The sequence below is a fragment of the Prionailurus bengalensis genome, chromosome C2 (assembly GCF_016509475.1).
Source record: "Prionailurus bengalensis isolate Pbe53 chromosome C2, Fcat_Pben_1.1_paternal_pri, whole genome shotgun sequence".
In the NCBI taxonomy this organism is placed as follows: Eukaryota; Metazoa; Chordata; class Mammalia; order Carnivora; family Felidae; genus Prionailurus; species Prionailurus bengalensis.
Window position 1 is genome coordinate 56467496 of NC_057350.1, and position 21929 is coordinate 56489424.

Below are 21929 nucleotides of genomic sequence, written 5' to 3' on the forward strand. Positions count from 1 at the left end.
TTACATGGCTCATCTGTCAGAAGAGAGAGAGAAGAATCTAGGAACTCTTTGTTCAGGACTCCTTCCATCTGACAAATGCTTTCCAGTCCTGTTGTTTCAGATGCAAACTCAAGATAAAATTATGAAAAAAAGTTAAGAGCTGGGGCACCTGGACGGTTCAGTCAGTCCGACTTTGGCCCAGGTCATGATCTGATCTCATGGTTTGTGAATTCCAGCCCCACATTGGGCTCTGAGCTGACAGTGTGGAGTCTGCTTGGCATTCTTGCTCTCTCCTCTCTCTGTCCCTTCCCCACTCGTGCTTTTTCTCTCTCTCAACAACAACAAAACTTAAAAAAAAAAAAAAAAAAAGTAATAATTGAGAACTTCCCAGAATTAGAGAAGCATATCTTAAGAGGAACTTCTAGCTTTAAAAATATTTATCAGGAGTGCCTGGGTGGCTCAGTCAGTTAAGTTTCCAACTTCAGTTCAGGTCATGATCTCACCATTAGTGAATTTGAGCCTCTCATCTTCGGATCCTCTGTCTCTGTCTCTGTCTCTGTCTCTGTCTCTGTCTCTGTCTGTCTCTCTCTCTCTCTGCCCTCCCTAGCTCATGCTTTCTCTCTCTTCCAAAAAATAAACATCAAAAAAAAAGAGTTAATTTTAAAATAAATAAATTAAGTGGATACTGAGAAACTTAACAGGAACCCATGGGGGAAGGGAAGGAAAAAAAAAAAAAAGAGAGAGAGGTTAGAGTGGGAGAGAGCCAAAGCATAAGAGACTCTTAAAAACTGAGAACAAACTGAGGGCTGATGGGGGGTGGGAGGGTGGGGAGGGTGGGTGATGGGTATTGAAGAGGGCATCTTTTGGGATGAGCACTGGGTGTTGTATGGAAACCAATTTGACAATAAATTTCATATATTTAAAAATAAATAAATAAATAAATAAATAAATAAAATTAATTAATTAGAATATTGATCTGTTAGAATTGATTGAAGATAAGGATTGAATATAAATGAGCCAATAACTTAACTCAAGGAAAATTACAACTCAAGCTAGGAAAACGACTGATAAATTCAAAGAACCATGGAGGAAGGAAAAAAATTAAGATAAGAACAGAAATTAAGGAAGTGAAAAACAAAACAGCAAGGCATAAACAACAACAAAAACAAGGCAGAGGATGATTGAAATCAGATATCAACTGTAGTAAACTTAGACATGAGTTGTCCAGGTTTCACTTCCATGAAGGAGAGTGTTGTGGAGACAGCCTCCAGCTATCAGCCCCTGGGAGAGCTTCTCATTTGCAGATGAGTACCTTTGCCCAAGATCATGCCCTTTCCTGAGCAGCCCACAACCAGTGATTAACTTGGCTAGGGTGTAGTGCATAAACAATTGACCCACAGTAAGCCAACCCTGACATTTTAGCTCCAGAACTTCCCCTAGAGGTTGGCCAAGGTTTTGATTCTGGCTTGCATCACAGTCTGATTCTCCCTCTTTCCAGCCCCACTTTCTCCCTTTCCCTTCTATAAATGTCCATCCCTAAGGTGCTCCCCAACATTCTGTATCCTGCACTCTGTCTCAGAGTCTGCTTTCTGAAGAATCCCACCTAGACATTTTCCCTTGGAAAGATTAATAAGAAGAATGAATCTCTAACAAGAGTGAATAAGAAAATGAGAAAAATAAAATAAAAAGTAGAATCTGAAAGAGTAGTTAACTATTGATACAGTGAACAAAAAAATATGGCAATAACTTTAAAACTTGGAAGAAACAAAGTTCTAGAAAAATATAAGATGAACCAAGTAGCATAAAAATAAATAGAAAACTTTAATAAAATAATAATGACTAAGGAAATTGAAATGATAATCACATACTTTGTCCTCTCAGTACAAATCCTTGCCTAGATGTTTTTACATGTGAATACCACAAACTTTCAAGTATTAAATTATTCCCTTATTAAACAATGTTTTCTATAAAATAAATAGGAGATTACATTTCCAAACTGTTTTTTTTATTATTTTTTTTAATTTGAGAGAAAAAGAGAGAGAGAGAGAGAGAGAGAGAGGAGAGAATCTCAAGTAGGCTCCACACTCAGCACAGAGCCCCAAACAAGGCTCCATCCCTCAACCCTGGGATCATGACCAGAGCAGAAATCAAGAGTTAGTTGCTCAACTGACTGAGCCACCCAGGTGTCCCTACATTTCCAAACTGTTAATGAGATTAGTATAATCTATAAAACCAGTTAAATCAGTATGTAAAAAAAAATCACTCATGTAATGCAACAATTAAATAAAATATAAGTTCACTTAGGGACACCTGGGTGGCTCAGTCTGTTGAGCGACTGACTTCAGCTCAGGTCATGATCTCACAGTTTTTGTTCGAGCCCCACATTGGGCTCTGTGCTGACAGCCCGGAGCCTGGAGCCTGCTTCAGATTCTGTGTCTCCCTCCCTCTCTATCCCTCCCCCACTTATGCTCTGTCTCTCTGTCTCATAAATAAATAAACATAAAAATTTTTTTTTTCCAAAAAAAAAAAAAAAAACCTCATTGAATCCAAGAGTATCTTAATGCATCATAACAATCTTAATTGGGAGATGCCTGGCTGGCTCATTCAGAGCATGTGACTCTTGATCTCAGAGTCCTGAGTTCCAGCCCTATGCTAGGTGTAAAGATTACTAAAAATAAACAAATAAATAAACTTTGAAATATATATTTATTGGTCATGGCACATAACTAAAAGTTAAATTTAAAAATGATTTTTAAAATAAAAAATAAATTTAAATACACTCAAAGAAGAAAATGAAACTTCTCTTTACAATCAAATGTCAGCTAAAAAATGAATAAAGACTGAAAAGATTTTGCAACCGTCAAAGTAATAATTGATTCAGATATGAATGACTATTCTGATAAGAGTTGACAATTAGCTAGATAATGAGCAGGGAAAGGGACTTTCCAACCATTAAAAAGATAAAAATTGAGAAACCGCCAACCATTCCCTAGAATACAAACAACTAGAAAAAGCAGTAGGGAGCATGAATATGCCCTTCCCTATAACCACTGCCCTACAATAATACATATACATTGCAGTTTCCATACCTTCTTATTCTCACTGTAAGGAGAGTTCCAACAAGAACCCTATGTGGCCAAATCCTGCCACCCTCACCGGTAGGAGAGTCCCTTAGATGATTGAAAACAACGTCAGTCAGAGACAACTCTAGCTATGACCCATAACCTATGCAAACACAAAAAGAAAAGATGCCCCTAACCCTGGTGCGGCTGCCACTTCTGGACCTGCCCACTCTCCCATCTTGAGAGTGTACTTTCCCTTTCATTGCTAGTAAATTCTTGCTTACTTGAGAGCTTGGCTCTAAATTCTTTCTTGACTGGGGGCACCTGGGTGTTTCAGTTGGTTAAGCTTCCAACTTCAGCTCAGGTCATGATCTTGCAGTCATCATCTCCCGGTTGTGAGTTTGAGCTCCACATGGGGCTCTGCGGGTGCTGCACGGACATTGCAGAGCCTGACTGGAATTCTCTCTCTGTCTCTCTCTGCCCCTCCTCCACTGGTGTGTGCACACACTTGAGCGCTCCTCTCTCTCTCAAAATATATAAAAATAAACTTAAGAAAAATAAAACAAAATAAATAAATTCTTTATTGATTGAACTTAAGAACAGAGGTCAGCACAAAGGCAGGAAAGGTACCCACCAGTGACATTTGGATGCTGAAATTCATTGGGTAAAGAGTTTCTAAGAAAGGGCAAGATAGTCACATGGTATCAGGGTATCACCCTACAGAATAGTTACAAATTCCAAAGTGAAAACTGCCCCTAGACCTTAGAGAAATCTGGTGGTCATCACTTTTATACCCACCAATGATGAGATCATGACCTGAGCCATAGATGGACACTTAACAGACCCAGGCACCCCTGGTTGTCATCATTTTTATAATGTGATAACATTTTTAATGATGAAATAATCTGAATTACGTACCTTCTCATGCATCGTGGTCTGAAATCCTCAATCTTATGAAGTATTCTTGCCAAAATGTTTTATCTGAATCAAATCAAACCTTTAGTTTTAATTTTGAGTTTATAGGAAATACAGAGAATTAGTCAAAGAACACCGTGAGGAAACAAACAACCCAGAATGTGGTATATTGTACAAGAAAACTGACCTTTTCTCTTCAAAAAGTTAATATTTTTATGGGAATACAAGCTGGTGCAGCCACTGTGGAAAACAGTATAGAGGTTCCTCAAAAAACTAAAAATAAAACTACCCTATGACTCAGCAACTGCACTACTAGGCATTTATCCAAGGGATACAGGTATGCTGTTTTGAAGGGACACATGCACCCCAATGTTTATAGCAGCACTATCAACAATAGCCAAAGTATGGAAAGAGCCCAAATGTCCATCGATTGATGAATGGATAAAGAAGATGTGGTATATATGTACAATGGAGTATTACTCGGCAATCAAAAAGAATGAAATCTTGCCATTTGCAACTACGTGGATGCAACTGGAGGGTATTATGCTAAGTGAAATTAGTCAGTCAGAGAAAGACAAAAATCATATGACTTCACCAATATGAGGACTTTAAGAGACAAAACAGATGAACATAAGGGAAGGGAAACAAAAATAATATAAAAACAGGGAGGGGGACAAAGCATAAGAGATTCATAAATATGGAGAACAAACAGAAGGTTACTGGAGGGGATGTGGGAGGGGGGATGGGCTAAATGGGTAAGGGGCATTAAGGAATCTACTCCTGAAATCATTTTTGCACTATACACTAACTAATTTGAATGTAAATTAAAAAAAAATTAAATTAAAAAACGTTAGTATTTAAAAAAAATAAATCTTTCTTGATTAAAAGGAAATAGATATTACAATTAAATAGAATGCCTAAAACTCTAAAAAATAGAATTATGACCCAGCAATAGCACTGCTAGGAATCTACTCAAAGGATATAGGAGTGCTGATTCATAGGGGCACATGTACCCCAATGTTTATAGCAGTGCTTTCAACAATAGCCATATTACGGAAAGAGCCCAAATGTCTATCAACTGATGAATGGATAAAGAAGCTGTGGTTTATATATACAATGAAATACTACTTGGCAATGAGAAAGAATGAAATCCTGTTATTGCCAATGGCAATGTGGATGGAACTGGAGGGTATTATGTTAAATGAAATAAGTCAGTCAGAGAAAGACAGATATCATGTTTTCACTCATATGTGCATCTTGAGAAACTTAACAGAAGACCATGGGGGAAAGGAATGGGAAAAAAATAGTTTCAAACAGAGAGGGAGGCAAACCATAAGAGACTCTTAAATACAGAAAACGAACTCAGGGTTGGGGGGAGTAGGGAGAGAACGTGGGTGATGGGCATTGAGAAGGGCACTTGCTGGGATGAGCACTGGATATTGTATGTAAGGGATGAATCTACCCCCAAAGCCACGAGCACCTTGTATACAATGTAAGTTAGCTAACTTGACAATAATTATATTTAAAAAAACAAAAAATACCTGAGGGGCGCCTGGGTGGCTCAGTCGGTTAAGCGTCTGACTTCGGCTCAGGTCATGACCTTGCGGTTTGTGAGTTCGAGCCCGCGTCGGGCTCTGTGCTGACAGCTCGGAGCCTAGAGCCTGCTTCAGATTCTGTGTCTCCCTCTCTCTCTGCCCCTCCCCTGCTCATGCTCTGTGTCTGTCTCAAAAATAAATAAAACATTAAAAAAATTGTTTTAAATACTTGAAACTCAATTGAATCCTGGATTTCTATTTTTTTTTTAATTTTATTTATTTAAGTAATCTCTACACCTCATCTAGAGCTTGAACTCACAACCTCGAGATCAAGAGTTGCATGCTCTTCTGACTGAGCCAGCCAGGTGAGCCCCATGAATCCTGGACTTTTTTTTTTTTTTTTTAAGTTTATTTATTTATTTTGAGAGAGAGAATGAGCAGGTAGGGGCAGAGAAAAAATTCCAGGCAGGTTCTGCACTATCAGCGTGCAACATGACGTGGGGCTCAAACACACCAATCTGAGCAGAAATCAAGAGTTAGCTGCTTAACCAACTGAGCCACTCAGGTACCCCTGAATCCTGGATTTTTAAAAAACAAGTACAAAACGTATTTTGGGGACAACTAAGCATATTTGAATACAAACTAGATATTTTATGTTATTATGTAATGACGGTTTCTTAGGTTTGATAATGGTACTGTGATTAAAAGAATGTCCTTATTTTTAGAAGTCGCATGCTGAAGTGTTTAGGGGCAAGAGTGTGTCTGCTTACTTAATCTGGCAGAGTAACTAGTCAAAAACAAATGAAAGAACTTTTATCAAATGTGGCAAAAATATTAACAAATAGTGAATTGTTTCTATTCTTTCAACTTTTTTTTAGAGCAAAAGTTTTCAAATAAAATATATAATGTAATATAAAATGTAATAGCAAATATAAAATGTAATAACAAAATGTATCATTATAAGCTAGCAATAGAAAACTACAAGTGTTTCTACATTTGAAATTGATCAGTGTATTTTACCACATTAATGAACTAAGAGGGAAAAGTAATGTTAGCAACGTTTTGCAGTCTTCAGTGTACAAGTCTTATACTTTCTTAAGTTTATCCCTTTGTTTGTACTATTTATTTTTTTAAAGATTTTATTTTATTTTTTAAGTTTATTTATTTATTTATTTTGAAAGAGAGAGCAAGCAGGGGAGGGACAGACAGAGATGGAGAGAATCCCAAGCAGGCTCTGTGCCGTAAGCACAGAGCCTGACATGGGGCTTAAACTCACGAACCGTGAGTTCATGACCTGAGTCAGGTGCTTAACCAACTGAGCCACCCAGGCACCCCAAGATTTTAAGTAATCTCCACACCCAACGTGGGTCTTGAACTCACAGCCCGTAGACTGAGTCGCATGCTCTACTGGCTGACCCAGCCAGACACCCCAGTTCGTACTATTTTTGATACTAATGTAAATGGAATCATTTTAACTTCATTTTCAGATCAGCACTGCTGATACATAAGAATACAACTGATACCTTACGAGGATTTTTATATTTTGAAATTTTGCTGAATTTGTTAATTAGCTTTAGGAGTTTTTTGAGGGAAGTTGAGTTTTCTATGTAATATGTCACCTGTGTATAGTTTTTCCAATGCATATGACTTTATTCTAAACTTATTTAGAGGATTTTTTTTTTCTTGTCTGATTTCTCTGGCTAAATCTTCCAGTACCACATTGAATTAAAGTGGTGAAAATGGGCATTCTTGTTCCTAACTTTAGAAGAAAAACCTAAGCCCTCTATCACTGAGTATATTAATTATGGGCTTTTCCTATATGACCTGTTATATTGAGGAGGTTTCCTTCTATTTCTTGCTTTATTGAATGTTTTCATCGTAAAGGGGTGTTAGACTTCGTTAAATGCCTTTTTCATCTTAGTGTTTTCTTTATTCTATTAGTAGGTATATTACATTGATTTTTATGTTGAGCCACCCTTATATTGCAGAGATAAATCCCACTTGATAGGGTATAATCCTTTTAATATGCTGTTGAGTTCAGCTTGTTAAATCAGTATTTTGTTTCAGGGTATACTGGATTATATAGTGCTTTGGATTTTGACTATTCTAATTAAGTGTGTCCTGTTGGTAGAAATGTAAATTGATGCAGCCACTATGGAAGAGTATGAAGTTTTCTCAAAAAATTAAAAATAAAATTACCATGGGGTGCCTGGTTAGCTCAGTCAGTTGAGTGTCCGACTTCAGCTCAGGTCATGATTTCACGGTTCATGAGTTCAAGCCCCACATTGGGCTCTGTGCTGACAGTTAGGAGCCTGGAGTCTGCTTCAGATTCTGTCTCCCTCTCTCTCTGCCCTGCCCCCACTCACACTCTGTATCTCAAAAATAAAAATTAAAAATGTAAAAAAAAACTTTTTTAAATAAATAAATAAAATTACCATATACCTGGCAATCCCACTACTGGGTACTCACCCAAAGAAAATGGAAACACTAATTGGAAAAGATCTATGCGTGGGGCACCTGTGTGGCTCAGTCAGTTAAGCATCTGACTTTGGCTCAGGTCATGATCTCATGGTTCATGAGTGTGAGCCCTGCATCAGGCTCTCTGCTATCAGCAGGGAGCTTACTTTGGATCCCGTCTCCCTCTCACTCTGCCCCTCCCCTGCTGGTTCTGTCTCTCTCTATCTCAAAATATATGAACGTAAAAAAACCAAAAACCTTGGATCAAGAAATAAACTTAAAAAAAAAAAAGATATATTCACCTCTATGTTCACTGAAACATTATTTACAATAGCCAAGATATGGAAGTAACCCAAGTGTCCATCGGAAGGTGAATGGATAAAGATATAGCGTATATATGTACACACACACACACACACACACACACACACACAGTGGAATATTACTCAGCCCTAAAAAATATCTGTGCTAAATGAAATTAAGAAAGACACATAAAATTCTCTTATATATAGAGTCTAAAAAACAAAACAAACAGAAACAGACATAGAGAACAAACTGGTGGTTGTCAGAGGGGTGAGGGTGGGGGGATAGACAAAATAAGAGGATTTAGGGGTATTAAGAGGTACAAACTTTCACTTATATTAAAAAAATCACAGGGGAGGAAAGTACAGCATAGGGAATATAGTCAGTAATATTGAAATAACTTTGAATAGTGACAGATGGGGACTACACCCACGCTAGTGAGCATTTTGTAATGTATATAATTGTCAAATCATTATGTTGTACACCTGAAACTAACATTTTATGTCAAGTATACTCCACTATTTAAAAAGATTGCAATAGTGGGGGCGCCTGGGTGGCTCAGTCTTAAGCGGCCGACTTCAGCTCAGGTCATGATCTCACGGTCCATGAGTTTGAGCCCCGCGTCGGGCTCTGTGCTGACAGCTCAGAGCCTGGAGCCTGTTTCAGATTCTGTATCTCCCTCTCTCTGACCCTCCCCCATTCATGCTCTGTCTCTCTCTGTCTCAAAAATAAATAAACGTTAAAAAAAAAAATTAAAAAGATTGCAATAGTAACAATATAGCCTTAAGAGCTTGTTGATCATTACTTATATAACACATAAAAAAGGGAGATGAAAACAAACACAGATTTTAATCCATCTAGGGCAACAGCAATAATCTAAATATACAAATTAATCAAGAGCATGAGAAAACAAGTCAGTCTGGGAAAAATATTTGCAAAAGACTTATCCAATAAAAGGCTACCATTCAAAATATAAAAGAATTCTTAAAACCCGACAATAAGAAAATGAACCAGATGAAAAACAATGGGCAAAAACCTCTGAATAGATAACCTCACTGAAGATATATAGATGACAAATAAGCACATGAAATGGTGCTGAACATGTCTGGTCATTAGGAAACTGCAGGTTAAAGCAATGAGATGCTTCTACGCACCCATCAGAATGGCCAAAATCCAAAGCACTGACACCACCAAATGCTGGTGAGGATGTGGAGCAACAAGAACTCTCAATCGTTCCTGGTAGGAATGCAAAATGGTACAGCCACTTTGGGAGACAGTTTGGCAGTTTCTTACAAAACGAAACATACTTTTACCACATGATCCAGCAATCATGCTTTTTGGTATTTACCTAAATAAGTAGAAAGGGTATACCCATACAAAAACCTGCACACAATAAAGCAGCTTTATTCATAATTTCCAAAAGTTGGAAGCAGCCAAGATGACTTTTAATGTGTGAATGAATAACCAAACTAAGGTACATGCAGGCAATGGAATATTCTGCACCAAAAAGAAGTAGGCTATCAAGTCATGAAAAGGAAGAAACTTAAATGCACATTGCTGTGAAAGAAGTTAATTTGAAAAGGCTTCTTATGATTCCAAATACATAACATTCTAGAAAAGGCAAAGCCATGGAGACAGTAAAAAGATCAGTGGTCAGGGGATGATGGTAATAGAGTGCTGAGTAGATAGAACATGAAAGTTTTAGAGTAGCGAAACTATTTTGATGACACCATAATGGTGGATGTAGGTGGTCATTATACACTTGTCAAAACCCATAGGCTGTACAACACAAAAAGTGAATCCTCTTGTAAGCCATGGGCTTTGCATGATAATAAGTCAATGTAGGTTCAACACCTGCATCACTCTGGTGAAGGATTTTGGTAGCAGGGGAAGGAGTTGAGGCAGTATTTCACTCTACTTTCTGCACAATTTTTTCTGAAAGCCTAAAACTACTTTAAAAACCTATGAATGAAAACAGAACTAAGTTATATTCTATACAACTAAATACTTGAAGTAGCAGTAGCAGTCACTTCTTCGCAAACCTCAAGCACAGAATCTAGACACTCACACCTGTGCCCAAAGCCTCAGGCAACACTGAGGATGGTCAGGACAGAGCACGACAGTCACTGGGATGAAAATCAATAGTAGCCACAGGATCTCCACCATTTATTCTTTATTAAGATATGGCCCACTCAAAGGGAAAGATGTTGATGTATTCAAGCCACGTCGCCTCTCCTTCCCCATTGCAATTAATCTTTTCATTATCTTCTTATTCCTATAAAGTTAGAAAAAGAATTTTGAAAATTTGTTACAATAAGATAGACCATTCTATACCAACCACAATAAAGCAGGAATCCACTTCTGGCATTTCTTAGTAGTTTGCCCTACCACCTAAGATTTTATGTGGTAAAGAAAGGAAGGATTGTTCACTTAACATCAGGGCACATATTCTATACACTACAATCGGTTCCATGTTCCACGTTCCACTTCTTTACATTTACACGTTCCCTTTTTTTCTTGTACCTTCTTCCCACATCCCCTTTTCTCTTCACACTTGATCACATGGTTTTCCCATTTATAAATAAAGAAGCAAAAGAGAGGAAGGAAGAAAGAAGGAAAGAAGAAGAAAGGAAGCAAACGAGCTCCCTTGATATTGCTGCCTCAACTACTATCTCATTCTCAGCTCAGGTAGAACAGATTATTAATATGTCCTGTTCCTATGTTCTTCACATGTTCTACTCCAATTTGTAACTACCCTATTCTGTTTCTACTGACTCTCTCAACATACTCTCAAAAAGGCCACCAATGGTATCCTAAATTGACATTCCCAACAGCACTGCATTAACCATAGTCTTACAATGGCCATCTCACTGCCGGCCATTTCCTTCTGAAACTCTTTGCCCATTGCTTTCTTTTAACTTACCTTTCAGCCTCTACCTGTACTTTAGTCTCCATTGCTCACCTGCCATTGAGATGCTGATTCTCTTTTGGGTTCTTTTCACTACCTACTCCCATGCACAATTTATATGCTAAAGACTCCCAAATGTGTTTCTTTCTAGCCTACATGTCTCCCAGAACTCTAGACCCATGGCCAGCATGACCCATGTATCCCATCCTTTGCCACTGAACTGGACTTTTCTATCTTTCCATCTAGTAAGACAACAACTGTTCCCTCTACTCCTACATTTCTTATATTTGTTTTATTACACTTTAAATTCTTTGCCAGGCTCATAAATTCTATCTTTCCAGAATTATTATACTAATCTCTTACCTCCAAATTTAGTTTCTGTTGCAAGATTTCAATTCACTTCCTAAAAAAAACCCTTAGTTTTCTTTTCTCATATCACCTGCATCCAACTCCATTGTCAAAAGCTGAATTTTTTACTCCTAGATCAACATTAGGAGTTCTACAGTCTATATAAAATCTAAAGCAGAGCTTATGTGTATGCCCAATATATATTTCCCTGGGTGGTGAGTAGGTAGTTATATTCCCAAAGGAGTCTATGTCATAGAAGTGACTAAGAAATTACAACCCACGGGATAACATGAAACCTTATATATAGATATAAAAGTTACAATGATCTGCTCCTCCCCTTCCCAGACTTTTTTGTCAATATAAGCTTCAATCATATTGACCTATTTGCCATTTCTCAGTATGTCATATTCTTTCAGTTCTATGTATTTGGATGAGCGGTTTGCCCTAATTATTACTTTCCAACTGGTAAACTCTTCCTCAGTACATGTAATCCCTTGGGAAGTTTCCCTAAGCTACTCCAATGTAGGTACTGCCCATACATTTTCTTTTTCTTTTTTTTAAATATAATTTATTGTCAAATTGGTTTCAATACAACACCCAGTGCTCATTCCAACAAGTGCCTTCCTCCCTGCCCATCACCCACTTTCCCCTCCCCCCTCCCCCCATCTACCCTTAGTTTGTTCTCAGTCCTTAAGAGTCTCTTATGGTTTGCCTCCCTCCCTCTCTATAACTCTTTTTCCCCCCCTCCCCCTCCCCCATGGTCTTCTGCTAAGTTTCTCAAGATACACATATGAGTAAAAACATATGGTATCTGTCTTTCTCTGTATGGCTTATTTCACTTAGCATAACACCCTCCAGTTCCATCCATGTTGCTGCAAATGGCCAGATTTCATTCTTTCTCATTGCCAAGTAGTATTCTATTGTATATATAAGCCACATCTTCTTTATCCATTCGTCAGTTGATGGACATTTAGGCTCTTTCCATAATTTGGCTATTGTTGAAAGTGCTGCTATAAACATTGGGGTACATGTGCCCCTCTGCACCAGCACTCCTGTATCCTTTGGGTAGGTTCCTAGCAGTGCTATTGCTGGGTCATAGGGTAGTTCTATTTTTAATTTTTTGAGGAACCTCCAGTTTTCCAGAGCGGCTGCACCGGTTTGCATTCCCACCAACAGTGCAAGAGGGTTCCCGTTTCTCCACATCCTCTCCAGCATCTATAGTGTCCTGATTTGTTCATTTTAGCCACTCTGACCAGCGTGAGGTGATATCTCATTGTAGTTTTGACTTGCATTTCCCTGATAACTACCCATACATTTTCAGTTTCCCTTACTCTTTTTCATTCAAGCGTGCTACATGGATTTTGTCTTACATATTTGTGTATACACAAGTGAGGTATCTGACATGTGGTGAACTCTAACGTCTTTTTTTTTTTTCCTTAAAATACATCTCTAAAATGGAGGCAGTTAAGGTCCCAACTTGGATACTTTGTTAAGATTTCTAAGAAGCCATATTTATCTGAGTTCTAATCCATTACTCTGTTTTTTGCTTCCTATTTTTGCCTAATCTATATAGCAAATGAAGAAAAGAATATATTGGCCCTCCACCTTCTCCTACTAAATTATTCAGAAACCCATCTAGACATCTCCTTTTCTGTGTGTCAGACTTAGAAAAATACTTAAGGGTTACCTCTTAGCACATTCAGGGCATAACATATTATCTTCAAGGCCCGGGGATGGGAAAGTACAGGCGGGCAACAGGAAGAGAGAAATCATCCTCTTGGGGGTGTCCGGCACCCAGGCCTGACCTGCATGAAACTGCAGGCGAACCCAACCTTTTGTGTCTGCCAAGAGAGGTCTGCCATGGACCACACACCACCTGACACCTGAGGAGGGAAAGAGAAGCAAATATAAACAGCTAATCTAAGGTCTCAGAACATCACTCTTGGTTTTGCTCTTATATTCTGTTGATGACTCAACTGAATGAAAAGCATGAAAAAATGTCCACCAAAGACACCATAATCTAACTTCACAAATTACGTAGCACAAGGGATGACAATTTACTTTAAAAAAAAAAATTAATGTTTTATTTTATTTTTGAGAGAAAGAGAGAGACTGAGTGTGAGTGGGAGAGGGGCAGAGAGAGGGAGAGAGAGGGAGACACAGAATCTGAAGCAGGCTCCAGACTACAAGCTGTCAGCCAAGAGCCCAACTCATGAACTGCAAGATCATGACCTGAGCCAAAGTTGGATGCTTAACCAACTAGGCCACCCAGGCACACCTGGATGACAATTAATATTTTCGAATGGTTGCTTTGTGTCTAAGATTTTGCTAAGTGGTTTACATGTACGAATACATCTATTCTTAAGAAGATTATTAATATTGACCTTCTATTTACTTTTATTTACAGGTGAGGTAACTGAAGCTTATCGTGTTAAATATTACAATTTTCCCAGAACCATGACATGGATCTAGATATTCTGATTCAAAGCCCATTTTCCCAACTATTATACTGTACTGCCTCAACAACACAAAACAGGCAAAAAGATCTTTGTTTAAAAGTCCAAGGAACAGGGCCACCTGGGTAGATCAGTTAGCTGAGCATCTGACTTCGGCTCAGGTCATCATCTCGAGGTCTGTGGGTTCGAGCCCCAGGTCAGGCTCTGTGCTGACAGCTCAGAGCCTTGAGCCTGCTTCGGATTCTGTGTCGCCCTCTCTCTCTGCCCCTTCTGCTCGCACTCTCTCTCTCTCTCAAAAAGAAAACAAATATTGGAAAAAATTTTAAGAAAAAAAAAAGGCCTTGAGGTAGGGAAAGACAGGGGAAGGCTCAGATTGTGGCTGACCACATTATCAGATTATGCTTTCTTCCCACCTCAGACTTTGGTTTATGATAAAAAAAGTAAGCACTCAATCACCTAGCTCAGACACTGGTCCAGGTAAAACTTGGCTACCTAGCAACCAAAAGACAATCCATATATAAGTCTAATATCAATCTACATTATTTTAACTCTTTCCTTTTTACTACCTTTCAGTATGAGACTAATAAAGTTTTAAATTTAACTTAAAAATTTTTTTTCTTTTATTTTTGAGAGAGAGAGAGAGAGAGAGAGAGAGAGCAAGTGGGAGAGAGAGAGAGGGAGACACAGAATCCAAAGCAGGTTCCAGGCTCCAAGCTGTCAGCACAGAGCCCAATGTGGGGCTCGAACTCATGAACAGTGAGATTATGGCCTGAGCCAAAGTCAGGCTCAGACTGAGCCACCCAGGCACCCCTAAAATTTAACCTTCTTTCTAGGGAATAGTACTCACTTTTTTTTTTTTTTTCTTTTTCTTTTTAAAGTAGGCTCCATGCCCAACATGGAGCTTGAACTCATGACCATGAGATCAAAGAGTTGCATCCTCTACTAACTAAGCCAGCTGGGGGCTCCAGTGCTCCCTTTTTTCAGGTTGATCTTACCAGAGGCTTGCAGCAGAAAAGTCTCAACGGAAACAGGAATGGGACGTGAATTCACAGACTTGGATTGACTGCCTCTTGCAGCAATTCTTGACCACGCTGCCAACATGCCTTCTTGTGCTGAAGTTATCACTTCAACTATATTAATCCCTTCCTCTCTTTCACTCTTCTTACAACGTTTCCGAATCCTTGCTCTCTTGGTTGCCATCTTGCATTTTGTCGAACATGACTGCAATTGGTCCTCTGGTGATATTTTAGGAATATTCTGCAAATGGTGATTCATGGTGAGTATTCAGTGAAGTGCTACTGCCCTAAAGACTTTTGTGTTTTGTGTTAATTTTATCATTCTTTATACATTGGCCCATGTATATAAGTGTGGGAAAGATTTAGGATTGTTAGTTCCCTTAGAGCAGCAGTTTTCTAGGAGAAATTTTTGACTGTTAAAACTAGGGGTTGGGGAAGCAGAGGGGCTTGCCACTGACATTTAGGGGGTAGAGGTCAGGGATGTTTAGGCCTAAAATGCAGCAGACAGCCCCCCCACCAAATAAATTATTTGGCCCCAAATGTCAAGTCTTTTTTTCTTTTTTTATTATTGAAGTAGAGTTGACATACAATAATATATTAGTTTCAGGTGTACAACACAGTGATTCAACATTTACATACATTACCAAGCAATCACCATTAAGTCTAGGTACCATTTGTCACATTACAAAGTTGCTCCATTACTGACTATATTCCTTATGCTGTATGTTGCATCCCCATGTCTTATTTACTTTATAACTGGAAGTTACTACCTATCAATTCCTATCCCTTATTTTGCCCATCCCCCCACCCCTCCCTACAGGCAACCTCCAGATCGTTCCCTGTATCTATGAGTCTGTTTCTGTTTTGTTTTGATTGGTTGTTTTTTAAGATTCCACATATAAGTGAAATCATATGGCCTTTGTCTTTCTGTCTAACTTATTTCACTCAATACCCTCTAGGTCTACCATATTATCGCAAATGGCAAGATTTCACTCTTTTTATGGCTGAATAATATTCCTTTGTATCATATATATAACATTTCCTTTATCCAAAATGTCAATAACCCTGGCTGAGAAATCTTGCATTAGATATAACATATAGAGACGGTGGGAGAGTAGATACAATTCACAGTCAGAACTCACCTTAACATTGTCACCACACCTCTTACTCACCTCATTTATTTCAGAGTAAGCATGTTTCTGGAGCCTCAAATAAACATCTATTTTCTAAGGAAATTAAGAGGGGAAATAAAAATTATAAATTGATAAAGCTTTCCACACTTTGTGCAGCAGAGTCTCCCAACAGTGTACTCACCCGGCCATCGGTACTCAAATTAAATTGTTGGCACCAGTTTCGCAAAGTGTCCCAACGTACTTTATTAACTGGAGGCAAACTGGTTGGCAAGGGAAGGATCGGTGTATTACAACAACTATGTTTTGGACAAGACTTGAATTGTTCATTCATTTGAAGATGACAAACTAAAAAAAGAAGGAAATGAAAGCAGTAACAATTTAATATTTCTAAGATTATAATTTAACAAAATTGTTGCTAATTTCTCATAACCCAATTTACATATATATATACATATATATATATATATCTATATATATATATATTTTTTTCCCTCTATTACAAGTAGAGTAATAGATTCTGTAATTAAAGGACTTACCCAAGGCCACATCTCCATTAAATGGCAGACCTGGAACTCAAACCTACATTTTGAAATTCCAAATCCTAGGTTTTTTTACATTACATACAACAACTTTTTTTTTTTTTAATTTTTTTTTTTCAACGTTTATTTATTTTTGGGACAGAGAGAGACAGAGCATGAACGGGGGAGGGGCAGAGAGAGAGGGAGACACAGAATCGGAAACAGGCTCCAGGCTCTGAGCCATCAGCCCAGAGCCCGACGCGGGGCTCGAACTCACGGACCGCGAGATCGTGACCTGGCTGAAGTCGGACGCTTAACCGACTGCGCCACCCAGGCGCCCCTACATACAACAACTTTTTACTACCATCAACAAACACCAGGACAGAAGATTTTATTGGATTGCTACGCCAAAATGTCTAGATTTTGAACAAAAATACCAGTTGTCCCGAGAGAAATCAAAGAAATCACCCAACCAACAAAGGTCCTGCATTCTGTCTGCCCACCTCATTTTCCTGGTCAGCATCCCATCTCACCTCACTCTGCTTAGGTGTAACCTGTCACTGTTTACTTTGCATTGAAGTCCTTATTGTTGGTACAGAAAATAAAATCATTCTGAAAATACTTATTTGATGCTTTTACGTGAAACACTAAGAACAGATTTAAAGGGTCATGACGTTAAGAGCTGCTAGGTATTTGGTCACTAAGTACTTATCAAGCAAAATACTAATAATTGGAGGAAATGTTGACCAAAGGATACAAATGTTCAGTTATAAGATGTTCAGAAGTTCTGGGGACCTGATGTACAGCATAGTGACTATTGTTTTTTTAATTTTTTTTTTTTTTAAGATTTATTTTGTTTTTAGAGAGAGAGCCCAAGAAGGGGAGGAGGCAAGGGGGAGAGAGACAAACAGAAAAAGAGAGACTCTCCAGCAGGCTCCACCCTCAGTGCACAGTCCTACATGGGGCTCAATCCCACAACCCTGGGATTATGACCTGAGACAAAAATCAAGAGTCAGGTCCTCAACCAACTGAGCCACCCAGGGGCCCAGCATAGTGACTATTGTTAACAATATTATTCTGTATGTTTTAAAAAAATGTTTTTAATATTTATTTTTGAGAGAGAGACAGAGTCTGAGCAGGGGAGGGGCAGAGAGCGAGGGAGACAAAGAATCTGAAGCAGGCTCCAGGCTCTGAGCTGTCAGCACAGAGCCCAATGCAGGGCTCGACCCACGAACCTTGAGATCATGACCTGAGCCACCCAACTGTCCCATACGCTGTATATTTTAAAGTTGCTGAGAGTAGAGGTGCCTGGGTGACACGGTCAGTTCAGCGCCTAACCTTCGTTTTGGCGCGGGTCATCTCATGGTTCATGAGATAGAGCCCAAAACTGACAGCACGGAGCCTGCTTGGGATTCTCTCTCTCCCTCTCAAGATAAAACTTAAATTAAATTAAATAAAATTGCTGAGAGTATCTTTAAATGTTTTCACCATAAGGTGGGGGTGGGGAGGTAACTGTGTGAGGTGATAGATGTGCTCATTAACCTTATTTTGGTAATCATTTTGCAATATAAATGTGTATCAATCACCACATTGTACACCTTAAGATTATACACGGTTAGATGTTGATTATATCTCGACACTGGAAAAAAATAATTTAGTGTTTACGAGAGGTATGTAAAGTATGCATTAACCAAAATGACAGATGATTGAGCTCTATAGGTTGGGAATTTGAATTCATAGTCTGCTGACTAGAAGACCATGCTCTGTCCAAGGCACTTCACACACCCATTTTTGTGTCTTAAGAGCAAGTCATGGTGCCTAATAAATGAAGTCTAGGAGTTTGAGAGCTCTCTTACCACAGATACTCAAGGTGAGATTTAAGGAAAAAAAGGAGAAATCTTTTCCCTGGGCTTCCCAGAGCTGGGGGAGCAGCAAACTGAGCAATCACTGTCCTCATACCTTTATCGTTTGTCCCAGGCATCTCCAGGCCAACTTCTGAAGTTGAGGAAACACTTGGTTCTACCTGATGTTCTTCATTAGTTTCTTCATTAACTGGAACCAATGTGAGAACCACAGTTTCTTCCTCTAATGCCTCCTCAGAGACATTCTGGAAAGGGAAAGGTCAATCACAGAGTCTCATTGGAGGCCATATACCTAAACTGCTTATTTTCAGAGCACAATTAATAAGAAACTCAGAAACCAGTAGGTGGCTGGAGAGCAAACTTATGGTGATTCCCTGAATTTGATGTTGATTAGCAGACCCTTTATTAGATAAGAGAAACAGGGGTGCCTGGCTAGCTCAGTCCATGTGGCTCTTGATCTTGGAGTTGTGAGTTCAAGTCCTACATGGGGTGTAGAGATTATTTAAAATAATAAACAAACAAACAAACAAACAAATGCCAGACAATGAGAAAATGGACAAAAGTAGATGTACAGATGGGTGCAGATGAAAGGATATGTCTTGAGCTTAGGGAAACCATCTCCCTCAAGGCCTTCCTCTCCCTCCACTAAAACACTTTTATTTTATCTGCTAAAACTATATGGAATGTGTTCCTGCCTTCCCATCTTCTATCATGATTCCTGATGACTCCCAATTCCAGCTATCATCAATTCTCACTGATAGATGCAATAATTCCCTATTACTCCAAGCTGCATTCTTTCTGCAGATTGCTCTCCTGCCTTTTTTTTCTTTTTTCTTTTTTTAGGAGAGAGAGAGAGAGAGAGAGAGAGAGAGAGAGAGAGCAGGGGAGGGGCAGAGGAAGAGAGAGACTTTTAAGCGGGTTATCTATTTAGCATGGAGCCAGAAGCGGGGACAGACTGTGAGATGATGACCTGAGCCGAAATCAAGAGTAGTGCCAAACACTTCAATGGCTTATCAAAAACGGCCACGCATGACCTACAAATTTCTGTAGTCTGACCCCTGCCTGCCACTCTAGCTCAAGACCCCTGAGCTTTCTAAGTTCCAGGCATACTGGCCTTATTTCAACCCGACCAGAGAGTTTACTCTCTGCTGCAATCGCAGCAACACATCCAACGCCCAGTTAGGAAGGAAGTGACATTTACCGGTTTTGTCCAGTACATGTGCACCGCACTACGTGCTTTCTGTATTTCTCTCACTTAATCTTCACAGCACATGTATAATAATTTATCAGTATTCTCACTTTACAAATTAGGCAACTGAGTCTCAAAAATTAAATGAACAATGTCAGAGTAACATGTGCTTAAGTTTCTGAACTGAGCTTTTCCTCTCAGATCCAAAGGTGAATAAACTCCATCCCAGTCCCATTGCAATACTTGCTTCTCAGAACAGCCAAGTAGATCTGAGGGGGCCATGCCCTTCCCCCTATGTCCGACTCAAAGGCTTCCCATTGCTCATACTCTCATCCTGCATATGTATAACACCGTTAAGCTTTTGTCTTAATGTTTGTTTATCTTTGAGAGAGACAGCACACGCACCGGGGAGGAGCAGAAAGAAAGGGAGACACAGAATCCAAAGCAGGCTCCAGACTCTGGACTGTCAGCACAGAGCCCAGGAACCGCGAGATCATAACCTGAGCCAGAGTCAGATGCTTAACCCACTAAGCCACCTCAGTGGCTCCCCAAGATTTTATTTTTAAGTAATATCTACACCTAAGGTGGGGCTCAAACTTAGAACCCCAAGATCGAAGATCTCTTGCTCTACCAGCTGACCCAGACAGACACCCCTGTGTAACACTTTTTCAACGCACTCCCATGCACATTCACTGGTCAGCTTCAAAAAAAGTTATTAGGGGAATATTACTCCACTCCAGAGAGTGGAGTCTGAGAGGCTCAAAGCAGCGATATGACTTGCCGGTCATCCATATACTTAATATTTGGGAGTAGGAGAAACTCCCCAAGGGAAGAAACCAAATTGGTCACTTCACTTTCTGACCCCATCCACAATACCCTCACTTTCTTTTTATTCTTTTTATTGTTTCTTTAGGTTTTCCATTTGCCCAGCTGCAACATGTCTTTCTACAGAATACATCCCTTACGTCGGCCTGGGAACGGAAATCTTTATTTTGTGTTTTTCACTCTGACCCAAATAGACACAGAGCCACAATCGTGGGTAAAAGTAATAATCCACTTATAAAGAGGAGGGACTCCAAGATGGAGATTTCTTACCCTCAGAAACGAAGTACCGTGGCATAAAGTAAACATAAGCAAGCTCTAGAAAGACTTTGAAAAATGAATCTGTAGGAAAATCCATTCTATGGGAACGAAACCTACCTGAGCGCTGTTTTCATAACTCGAGTACGCCATTTCCAGGAATACTTAGGGGAAGGTGAAGCCTGCAAAGTTGGTTCACCGGCCCTTCACTCCTTTTCACCTGGGGGCTTCCAGCCTGATTTCTCCTTTTATAAGCAAATGTCTCTGTCTACTTCCTGTTTCCCAGAAGAGGGGGGTTTTCCTTCCTCCTCTTCTTCCCCTCCCTCATTATCTGACGGTGTAATAATTTCATCAGTTTTGCACTCCCTTTGGTCCATTATGTGACAGTTGAGCTGTTGGGTAATGAATATCACTCCTAAGATTTTTTTTTTTCAAATAAGATTTTTAGGGGAAGCTGCTTGGCTCCATAGGTAGAGCCTGTGACTCTTTATCTCGAGATCATGAGTTCAAGCCAGATGTTGGACGTAGAGTTTACTTAAAATAAAAAAAAAAAAATAGAATAAAATTTTTGTTATTATTTTAAGGTGAGATGTGGGAGAAACTAGACGTGACAAATTCTTGCTAACAAGTTGCAACTGAATCAAAAAATATATTTTTAAAACATTTCTAGGACAATATTGATGTTGGATTGAATGATGTTATTATGGAGGGAGTAAAAAAATAGAATCAGAGGTATTTTATAACTGATTTATGCCCATGGGTGTGTCGTTCACTGGGAGATTAGATTCGAATTGTAGGGGGTGGATAACAATCTCTCCCGGATCAAGTTCTAAACACAAATATTAAATCTGCATTACTGGTGAGCTGGGTACAGGGAAGGATTTGGCTGTTTGCAACACAAGCAGCAAGGGGCGTCTGGGTGGCTCTATCGGTTAAGTGACCAACTTCAGCTCAGGTCATGATCTCACTGTTCATGAGTTTGAGTCCCACAGGGGGCTCACTGCTGTCAGCGGGGAGCCCACTTTGGATCCTCTATCCCCTTCTTTCTCTGCCCCTCCCCTGTTCACGCTTTCTCTCAAAAAATAAAAACAAAACAAACAAACAGAAAACACTAAGGCAAATGGACAAATGAATGCAGAAAAAACTGCAAGCACTTGGAAATTGCTGG

At 39.3% G+C, this 21929-nt stretch overlaps 1 protein-coding gene across 1 annotated transcript; it reads right to left on the bottom strand.

The window, feature by feature from the left end:
* Positions 1-10396: 10396 nt before the first annotated feature.
* DPPA2 (developmental pluripotency associated 2) lies at positions 10397-20914 on the bottom strand. Its single transcript, XM_043593283.1, has 7 exons — positions 20882-20914; positions 18590-18737; positions 16294-16457; positions 16152-16205; positions 14959-15220; positions 13195-13390; positions 10397-10526 (listed from the first exon to the last, which is right to left on the bottom strand). The coding sequence occupies exons 1-7, from the start codon at positions 20912-20914 to the stop codon at positions 10418-10420; spliced, it is 966 nt and encodes a 321-aa protein (XP_043449218.1). The 3' UTR covers positions 10397-10417.
* Between the last annotated feature and the right edge of the window lie 1015 nt (positions 20915-21929).